Source organism: Apodemus sylvaticus, chromosome 6 (genome assembly GCF_947179515.1).
Source record: "Apodemus sylvaticus chromosome 6, mApoSyl1.1, whole genome shotgun sequence".
Lineage (NCBI taxonomy): Eukaryota > Metazoa > Chordata > Mammalia > Rodentia > Muridae > Apodemus > Apodemus sylvaticus.
The window spans coordinates 126,717,401-126,728,529 of NC_067477.1; the positions used below are offsets into that span (position 1 = coordinate 126,717,401).

General features: G+C 44.0%; 1 protein-coding gene across 2 annotated transcripts in view; it reads right to left on the reverse strand.

Annotated features, from left to right (window-relative positions):
• The window catches only part of Eif2ak2 (eukaryotic translation initiation factor 2 alpha kinase 2), a 33,542-nt gene that overhangs the window by 21,373 nt on the left and 1,040 nt on the right, over positions 1-11,129 (reverse strand). The window contains exons 2-8 of one of the 2 annotated variants that reach the window (XM_052186414.1): positions 10,857-10,942; positions 6,942-7,073; positions 5,559-5,679; positions 2,817-2,953; positions 1,070-1,193; positions 618-694; positions 446-494 (exon numbers count right to left, since the gene is read on the reverse strand). In XM_052186414.1, the coding sequence (XP_052042374.1) occupies positions 446-494; positions 618-694; positions 1,070-1,193; positions 2,817-2,953; positions 5,559-5,679; positions 6,942-7,057 (624 nt within the window). In that variant the 5' untranslated portion in view covers positions 7,058-7,073; positions 10,857-10,942. The remainder of the gene's footprint in view (positions 1-445; positions 495-617; positions 695-1,069; positions 1,194-2,816; positions 2,954-5,558; positions 5,680-6,941; positions 7,074-10,856; positions 10,943-11,129) is intronic. The other variant, XM_052186413.1, reaches the window with a different exon arrangement.

Sequence of the window (11,129 nt, forward strand, 5' to 3'; positions counted from 1 at the left end):
GCCAGAATACCTGAAGCTAGAATTTGAATCCCAACACAGGGAGGGAGGGGAGGAGGCAGGGGAGAAGAGTAAGGGGAGGGAGGAGGAGGGAGGGAGACCAGAAAAGAGGGAGAGAGGGGATGGAGAGAGTGAAGGAAAGAAGGGGAAGGAGGGGGAGAGGAAGAGAAGGGGAGAGACAGGGAAGGAAAGAAGGGAAGGAGAGAAGGAAGGAAGGACTACAAAGTGGGTGGGAAAGGACGGGGGAAGAGAGGGAAGAATTTTGCACTTGAAGAATAGAAGTTATTATGAATGAAAGTTAATAAAGAGAGCAGAAAGGGTCAATAACTGTTAATATCATAATCTAGTAAGAGCATGAACTTGAAATGTAGAACTTACGGAATAATGAAGATCATATTTAAGTGAGGAGAAAAAAAATAAAATCAGAAACTTTAGGTTGATACCATACCGTAAATATGATCCCTGAGGAAAAACTTCCAGATGCTGACTGGGAAGCACTAGAAGAAAAGAGTAACTTTGATGAATTCAATCTAGTGGGGAGGGAGGTGATAGGGCCAGACCCTCAGCCTCAAACATGTCACACCCTCAGCTCACCCAGCACATTTGCTACCCAAGCTCACCAGTTATCTGTCATAGCCGAGCTGCTGTAGTCACTGAATGGAGATGTGGCAAGGCTCCAGGATGCTCTGACAGATTTCTGAAAGAAGGGACAGTCCTTAGCATGTACACAGGGAGTTAGCTGACTGACCTCTCTCAGGTGGGCCATCACTGGGTACACACGTCTGCACATACTCTCCCCGTGGCCACCAAGTCCACAACCGCAATCACAAAATTAACACATTTTTCATGGATGTTTGGGCTAAGGTTTAAAAAGCAATCCTGAGTGGCCATAGAACCTTTATGACTCAGACCCTCGTGGCCCCATGGTCCATAGGTCATTGCTGGTAAACAGAACGGAGAAACCACTCATTATGCAATAGGCAAATGCCCACAGTATGCAAACAGATTAGCCTGAAGTCAATTTCAAAGGGAATCATAATTGTACAAATTAAATCTAATTGATAACACATACCACTGGGCTTTTCTCTACCAGCTTCTGGTACGCTTCTTTGGCAGCTAACTGCTTTGCCTCCTGTTTGGTAGCACCTGAGCCAGTACCATACGTAGTCTGCCCAATTTTGCATTTACAAATAAATCTAGGAAAAATGAGAGTATTCATTCACATATCAAAAATATTCTCACACAGTTGCAGCTGCCGGGGCCTCAGGGAAGGGAAGAACTCTGCATTCCTCATGGACCGGCATCCTGAACTCTTTTAAAAGTTTAGTGGACTGATTGTTCAGATGCACCTCAAAACCAGCAGTCCCCTCTTATCGACAGGATTAGTAGATGGCTGAAACTATGGATTATATCGAACCATAGAAATATACATTGTTTTTCTTATACGCATTCCTATGATAAAATTTACCTCACAACCTAGGCATAGTAAAAGACTAACTGCCAAGAATAAAATAAAATGATTGGTGAAGAATGCCCTACTTCTAGGTTTGGGAAGTGCTCTTCCTCTTAAAATAGCTTTCTATACCAAGCTCACCATCTGGTTGACCAAAGGTAACTGAAATTTCAGAAAGTAAACCAGCCAAATTGGATTACAGTAGACCCTACAGCCTCAGGATTTTTTTTTAATTTTTCAAATTTATTTTTTTATTTTATGTGCATTAGTGTTTTGTCCAGATGTATGTCTGTGTGAGAGCATCAGATCTTAAGAATTACAGATAATTGTGAGCTGCCATGTGGGTGCTGGGAATTGAACCTGGGTCCTCTGGAAGAGCATTCAGTGTTTTTAAGAGCTGAGCCATCTCTCCTGTGGAGCAAGTAGAACTGTGTCATCAGACAAAAACAGAGAAGGTTGAGAAACACCGGTAATCTGTAGGCACTTCATCTACTCCCAACTCCATTTCTGTCCTTGAAAACATGACCATGACACCCCACATGAAGAGCAAGGTCACTTGTCGCATAGCACAGAATACAGGGTTCTCCACGCTAATGAGGTATCTAGATGGGCCAGCCCCATGGATTTAGCCAATAAGTTTCCCTTCCCAGATGCTCCTTCCAACAAAAGGTATTTAATCTCTGGTCCACACTGAGTAAGTTGTATGCACCCATTTTCCACAGTGAACAATGGATAAACAGTTCAGACATGCAAGGACTGCCTCTGTCATCAAGAACTCAGGGGGAAGCCTTCCTCATATAGAGCCAGGTAGCCTAAGTCTTCCGCAGAAGGCCCCTCTGCCCTCCAGACATAGACACTCGCCCTGAGCTAAGCAGCCACTGGACATTCAGGAGTTTGGGGACCCCTGCTTCCTCAGCCTCCCTGTGCTGCACCTCACCTGGGCTGGGGCCCCCATCTTCGCCTGTGCTCTCACCCCAGCAGCACAATGGCTGAGAAAATGGAGTGGAGCCTAGCACCCTCCTGCCTGAGCAGAGTTCACACCCCCCAGCCTCCCTGTGCTGCACCTCACCTGGGCTGGGGCCCCCATCTTCGCCTGTGTTCTGTCACCCCAGCAGCACAATGGCTGAGAAAATGGAGTGGAGCCTAGCACCCTCCTGCCTGAGCAGAGTTCACACCCCCCAGCAGTGAGACGGAAAGAGGAACCACATTCTCATGCCCCAGGAGTTGGATATATTAATTAAAGAGATATTTATAAGCCATATAAAACCTTCCATCATGAATGTATGAAAAAGGGATAAATGTTTCTGGAAGACTACATACGAAACGCCTCATTTTCCCTGTTCACGTGAAAGAGTAGAAGTCTCACCTTTGAGGCAACTGAGAGTCGGGGTCACACTGTTCATAATTCACAGACAGCTTTTCCTTCTGGGCAAAACTATTGACAAGGCCTATGTAGTTCCCAACAAATGACCCATGTTCAGGAGTATCCGTGTGACTATCCACCTACAAAAAAACCAAAACAGAACAAAAAAAAAAAAAAAAAAAAAGCAGATGTGCTTAATGCAAACCATGAGTTATATGAAATTACTAAATAAGTAACATGAAGGGCAGCTTACATGTCATGGATTTCCTAGTTATGGGGTCTTATTAAAAGTGAACTATATGTCTTTTAGTAAAACGAAATCTGCAAAAATTAAATTCTTATAATTAAAAAAATCCCAAATAGCACATTAAAAATGCATATATTTTTGGTATATAACATGATGTTTTAAAATATGCATATGCTGCACAATAGCTGAATTCAGATAGTTACCATATATATACTATCTTACACGCCCTCCTCCTCTTCCTTCTTTTCATTCCCTTTTTTTGGGGGGGGGGGAGATGGCACTCCCCAAGCCATTTATAAAGATGCAATTTGTTAAGTCACTCAGTTTCCTTTTACAGTCTCATTAAGAAAAGCCAGGTGCGCATCTGTTATCCTAGCCCTTGGGAGTCAGGCAAAATGATCAAGGCCAGCTTGAGCCACACAGCGAACAGGAGGCCAGCCCAAGTTACACAGAAAGCCTGGGGCCAACCTGAGCTACACAACCTGAAGCCAGCCTGAGCTACACAGAGAGCTTGAGGCCAGACTGCCTAATCAAAACAGAACAAACCAGGCTAACGTTTTATTTTATTACTCTTATTTACTTCTTTTAAAATGTGTGTGTGTGTGTGTGTGTGTGTGTGTGTGTGCCTGCACACAGGTATAGGGGTGCCCAAGGAGGCCGAAGATGCCCTAGTTAGAGGTGGTTGGTTGAGAGCTCCCAACATGTTGGGAACCTAACTCTGGCCCTCAGTCAGAGCGATAAACATTCTAGACGTCTGGAGCCCTTTCTAGCTACACGCCCCCTTCTTCTTCCATGAAAAAATGTATTTTCGCCCTTTCTCGCACGCGGAGCCCAGGAGCTCTCTGTGTTGTTTCACAGCTTGATGGGAAAGATGCAGAAGCCGCGTCATGGCGATCTCACCCTTGACCTCTCCTATCAGATCAGGCTTGGGCCAAAGCTTCCCCTTCATTAATCTTACCAAAGGGCAGGGCTTGGTCTTTTGCTTCATTGACTTTTATTATTTGTGCCATTTTACACACGTTTCCATCATTGTTATGATTGTCTTCCTTCGACTTTGAGAGAGGAAAGATACCCTGTTCATCTAACCTTTCCACTTTTGTTTTTTGCTTACTAATAAGAGAATTAGTGGTTTTGCTCAGCTGCTTTTGAACTGATTATAAGAATGGCATTTCGAGTAAGATTACCCGAGAGTACGTTGGAAGGTAAAACTTTCTTGTCTCACACATGAATCACTTTATGTCTCATTTTGCAGCCACTGCTCCAGCCGCCTGGTTGTGACATTGTCGTAGGAAACACAAACTTTTTATCATCTGCCTCCATGTTTTTAAAATCGCACCCCTCCACCATCTTCCCTCCAATCAATGTTGTTCTTGGTACTTCTGTATTTTCCTCTATCGATGAGGTTTATCTTATCTAATATCATATCTTCATTTCATAAAAAAATTTCTGCTCAAATACCTTCAAACAGTTTTGTTTATTTGATGTTATAGAATTGTACGCAGGGTCTTGCGCATGCTAAGCACACAGGACCATTCACCCCTCCCACTCCCCAGAGACCAAACAGATCTGTTTTGCTGTTATTGGCTTATGTGCCATTTAACCTGTTTGCGTCTTCAGGGATGTGATGTCTCCTTTGTTGGCTCTCTGTAATCTCCCTCAAGGAGAATTGTTCTTGCGTGGCTTTGTCTGTTTTGTTCACTTCCTGAGGTGGAAAGGCCCCCTCCTAGCCCTTACCATCCCAGCCCATCTCCTACTGAACAATCTCATCTTTCCTCGTGCTTCAGAGCATGTGAGTCAGAGCTCAGAGGTACACACTTTGTGGACAGGTTGCCTAGTGTATTTCTCACTCAGAAGAAATGCAGATAGAAAAAAAAAAGAAGTAAAGCTTTGAATGAATGGTCTACACTGACACACACACACAGACACACACACACACAGACACAAACACAGACACACAGATACACAGACACACAGACACACACAGACACACAGGCACAAACACAGACACACACACAGACACACACACAGGCACAAACACAGACACGTAGACACACACAGACACACAGGCAAAAACACAGACACACACACAGGCACAAACACAGACACACATACACAGACACACAGACACACAGGCACAAACACAGACACACACACAGACACACACATAGGCACAAACACAGACACGCAGAGACACAGGCACAAACACAGACACACACACAGACACACACACACAGGCACAAACACAGACACGCAGACACACAGGCACACACACACACAGACAGACACACAGGCACACACACACACAGACAGACACACAGGCACACACACACACAGACACACACACATACACGCACAAGTACATACACAGACACACACACGCGTACACATACACACACAGACAGACACATACAGACACACACAAGCACATACACATGCACACACACACAGACACACACACACAGGCACACAGACTCCCTTTAATAAGGGATAAAACTCACCTTGTTTTCGTTAGTAAGTATATCAACAGCTAATTTGGCAGCAGCATTTTTTGCCTCCTGCTTTGATCTGCCTTCGGCTTCTGGGAATTTCTTCTCGTCTATTATAACTTGAAACGTAAACCTGGTTAAAAAGACAGTGTTTGCAATACATTACATGGCTTGTAATTTAGCCAAGAACAAGCGCTCCAGTTGCCCCCATCCCACAAGTACCTTGCAGGATTCGAACCAGGCTCACAGATGTTAAGCACCTCCCCCCAATAACAATAACTTCTTAGAGTATGGAAAAGTATGCAATTTTTATTCTTCCTTTTTCCTTTTCTTTATTCTTCTTGTTATTATTATTTAGTTACTTATCGAGATACAGCGTCTTACTATATAACCTAGGCTGGCTTCAAACTCACAACGATCTTCCCGCCTCAGCTGCCTAAGTTTTATATATATTATATTATATATAATATCATGCTTATATTATAAGCATGAGCTGCCATGCTTAGTTTTTTCTACATATGTATGTATGTATTGTATGTATGCATGTATGTATGTATGTATGTGTGTATGTGCATGTATTTATTTGATGTGGGGGTGGGTTGGAGTATATGTTGCTTTGGTATATGAGTATATGTTGCCTGTATACTCATGATAGGACATGCTTGTTGGAAGTCAGAGGACAACTTTTGGAAATCTAGTCTCTCCTTCCACCACGTGGGCTCCAGAGAAAAACTCAGGTCACAATGTGTTTCCTCTCTAAGTCGTTGCTCCGGCCCCCATGTTTCTTCTCCAGGCTTCTGAAGCTACCAGGCTCTGTCTCAAGGACTCTCACAGGACTCTGACAGCTTCGCTACGGAGCTGAAGTATCGGATTGCACCAGAGCTGTCTCTTCTACTTTACACTTACAGAGACAGATGGCTTATTGTCTGTTTGCTTTACTAAGTACCTGAAACTGAACTCAGGACTTGTGTGTTCTAAGCATGGGCTGCACTACTGAACTATACCCCCATTTCCTGGACCATACGTTCTTTCCATCCTTTTCATTTTTTGCTCAGTAGATTGTATGTGGTACATGCACACGCTGGGGGAGTGAAGTTCCTGTGTGTACCCAGAGCTCAGAAAAGGATTCCAGGTAATGCTATCACGCTCTGCCTTATTCCCTTAAGACAGGGTCCCTCACTGAACTTAGACCTAGGCTGGTAGCCAGAAAGCCCCAGCCATCCTCCTGTCTCAGTCCTACCCAATGCTGGATTTACAGAGATGCACTTCGGCACACTCAGCTTTTTATGTGGTGCTGGGGATTCAAACTCAGGCCTTCATACTTACACAGTAAGAACTCTCACTGCCTGAGCCTTATCCCTGGCCCTAACCACACCTCTGCTGATGGCAGCCTACCTTCTGTCGTGTGGAGGTCCTGTAGTAGTAAGTTCTTTATACGTAATGGTTACTCTGTGCTTCTGGCGGTACTTATTAAGTTTGTCCATGTAGAAGCCTGGTGTATCGTTGGCCATTTTTCCTCCCAGTGGCCTGCAAAGGAAGAGGGACCTACACATGTGACACTGACAGACGACATCAGATCCCGGGTTTCCAACCCACCGGGACAGGAGGCAGGGGCTTCTCCACGGGACTCGTCTCAGCCCCACATGAATTTAGAAAAAACTTTATGTCAAAATCTTTCTTCCTCTCCTCCTAAACCATCTGCTTTCAAAAACTACTGGCCAGGCTGGTGAGATAGCTCAGCAGTTAAGAGCACTGACTGCTCATCCAAAGGTCCTGAGTTCAAATCCCAGCAACCACATGGTGACTCACAACCATCTGTAATGAGATCTGACACTCTCTTCTGGTGTGTCTGAAGACAGCTACAGTGTACTTACATATAATAATAATAAATAAATAAATCTTTGGGCCAGAGCAAGCAGAGGTCCTTAGTTCAATTCCCAGTAACCACATGATGGCTCACAACCATCTGTACAGCTACAGTGTACTCATCATATACATAAAAATAAATAAATAAGCAAATAAAAAGCTATTGGCCCTGCCCCTTCCAAGAAGTGAGACATTCCAGTCATCCTCCTACCTGAGGAAGTGTGAAAAGTACAGCAGTAGAATTACAGATTTTATGGTCAAAACAAGGCTAAATATACATACATTACTGTATATTATATGCACACACATATGCACACATGAGTATATACACACATGTACACACATACACACATGTACATGCACATGACTGAAGTGGAAACTTAAGCATTCTTTGGAATGTCGGCTGGATGGAGCTCTGTTGGGGCAAACACAGAAAGGAACGTTTAGCTTAAGAGGACACAGGTAGCCGGGCAGTGGTGGCGCACGCCTGTAATCCCAGCACTCTGGGAGGCAGAGGCAGGTGGATTTCTGAGTTCGAGGCCAGCCTGGTCTACAGAGTGAGATCCAGGACAACCAGGGCTACACAGAGAAACTCTGTCTCGAAAAAACCAAATCCAAAAACCAAAAAAAAAAAAAAAAAAAAAAAAAAGAGGACACAGGTAAAAAAAATGTTCTATTAAAACAAACATTAAGACACATGGTAAGATTCTCTGCTAAACACACGCGTGTAGTTGAGCTGCATTTGTCAGGACTCCAGAGAAAGAAATGCACCAAAAAATTTCTGATGGTGTGTTAAAGTTTCTTGTCACTTCCACAGACTCAGGTGGCCAGGCAGAAGCACGTCAGACACACATGCTGAGGCAAGGCCGGTGGAGGACACGTAATGTTTGGAGGGTATAACTAGGACTCAATGGACAGTGACGGAGGCTGAGCTAGGCTTCCTCTAGCTGAGCAATGACTGTAGGTGTTGTGTCTTCTCTGAGAGAGACACAGCTTGTGTCCCTGCTGACCCCTCCTGCTGACTCGTGCTGAGGCTGAGGCCTGCCTGTCTCTGCTAGTAGTGCCACCACCGCTGATTCGTGTTTGCTGTCCTGACTCTACTGAATTGGACTGCTGGTGTATCCGTGATGTCCTCGAGAGTGGATCGAGCTGTAGCTGCTGACCTGTGAAACGACAAACGTTCTCCAAAAGGTTCACTCCAAAGAACCTTTCTAAACAGATCCACTTTCCCCGTATCCCTTCTTTCCCACTGCCTCTGATGGGAGGTGGACTAAAGAAAGGTTAAAACATTTAAGAACCATCATTAAAAATAGGTTTTGAAAAAATCAAAAGTACACATGACTATGTACACACACACACACAGCTATTTAGAAAACAGGCAAAGAACTGGAGTTCTATTTCTCCAATGAATACACAGCAGTGGCCAAACAAAGGTGAGATGTTTCCCAGGAGAAAAGAAGGAAAATGTTTCTAGATACATTAGACCTGATGTAGCATTATATAATGTATACCTATTATCAAAATATCACCTAAAGCTTAATCTGGAAATTTTTGTTTCTATGTATCTGCTTAAAAATGAATTGGAAATTTTAAGACCTGAGGCTCAGTGGGTTTGGAGACAGCTTCTTTGGTAGTGGCTTGTGTAACACACACAAAGCCCCAAGTTTGATCCTCAATGCCACAAGAAGTGTAATTTCACTTTTCAAATTTGAAACAAGATTCTTCACACTGTGAGATCTTTAAAGTGGTGGTTCTCAACCTGTGGCTCCTGATCCCTTTCACAGAGGTCACATATCAGAGATTTACATTATAATTCATAACAACAAAATAACAGTTATGAAATAGCATCAAGGGCTGGAGAGATAGCTCAACAATTAAGAGCACTGACTGCTCTTCTGAAGGTCCTGAGTTCAAATCCCAGCAACCACATGGTGGCTCACAACCATCCAGAATGTGATCAGATGCCCTCCTCTGTAAGCTACAATGTACTTACAGATAATAAATAAATAAATCTTAAAAAGAAAAGAAAAGAGATAGCATCAAAATAATAGGGTTGAGGTCACCACAACATGCAGGTGTTAAAATGCAGGTCACAGTGTTGGGAAGGTTGAGGACCACTGTTTTCAAAGCATCATTCTGATCCTGAAGCCTCTACAAGGCACCAAGACTGCTCTTGTGAGAGTCCCAGGGGCTCATTCATTGTCAAATCCAATAGTTCAATTTCGGTCACTTCTTCCCACCTCAGCTCCCCACCTCCCTTAGCTTAGGCTCTGAGACACTTGCTCTGTGGGTTTCCTCTGTTCTCCCAAGCTGTGCCTTCTCTGCCTTCTTCCCTGGTTCTTCTTCATTTTCTTTTCATCTAAATATTGTCCAGGAGCCCAGTCCTCAAGTCTCTCCCTAATCTATACTTACCTCTCTCCCAGTGATCACTTCCAGGCTGTGACTTTACATTCTACCTACACTGTGATGGTTTTCACCAGGGTTGGCAAGATGGATCAGCAGGTAAAGGAGCTTGCTGCAAAGACTGACCATCTGAGTTCAGTCCCTGGCACCTACATAGTAGAAGGAGAACGGACTCCCACAAGTTATCCTGTGACCTTGACAGGTTCCCTGAAGCAAATATAAATACAAATACACACCACACACACACAAATAATAAAAAGTATAAAACTAAATAAGTAAATGTTCAGCTGGAAAGACGACCCAGCAGTTAAGAGCACTGCTGCTCTTCCAGAGAAGCCAAATTTGCACCCATGGCAGGCAGCTCAAACCTCTTTGTAAGTCTAGCTTCTGGGGGTCCGGCACCTTCCCTGGCCTCCAAGGGAATTGCATTCCTTTACACATACTCACACTCAGATACAAAATTAAAAATAAAAAGTAAATAAATTCTTCTTTTAAAGATTTATGTACTTTTAATGAATGTGAGTACACTGTCTCTTCAGACACACCAGAAGAGGATACTGGATCCCATTACAGATGGTTGTGAGCCACCATGTGGTTGCTGGACTGGAGCTCAGGTCCCCTGGAAGAGTAGTCAACACTCTTAACTGCTGAGCTATCTCTCCAGCCCCAATAAATTCTTTAAAAAAAAAAAAAATATATATATATATATATGTAGCAGTTGTAACTGAAAAAGGAAGGAAGGCATCAGAATTATAATAAGGCTTGGTACAAATGAATGAATGAGTCCATCCTGGAATTAATGAATGAATGAGTCCATCAGGGAATGAATGAATGAATGAGTCCATCAGGGAATGAATGAATGAATGAGTCCATCAGGGAATGAATGAATGAGTCCATCAGGGAATGAATGGATGAATGAGTCCATCAGGGAATGAATGAAAGAATGAATGAATGTGTCCATCGGGGAATGAATGCCAAGGAACCGTCCAATCCACGCTCCCAGGAGTTGGAACCCTCTGTCTATGGGGCAAATTTATTCACCTCTCAGGATGGGCTGGTCTTCTGTGATGCTGCAGGGGCAACTAGTGTTACTCCACCTCACAGCCATGCTCACAGGTGGAACTGCCCTATGAAGGAATCAGTATACTCACCAGGAAGCAGTTCCCAGCTCTCAGTCGCCCACCCAATGAGCAGTCCATCACATGCACACATGCCACCTGCCTGTCTCACCTATATCCTGAAGACTCTGGTCTCTCTCCTTCCTGAAGATGGTAGGGCCCCAGAAGGCTGAGCCCCTGCCGCAGCTGCTTCCCA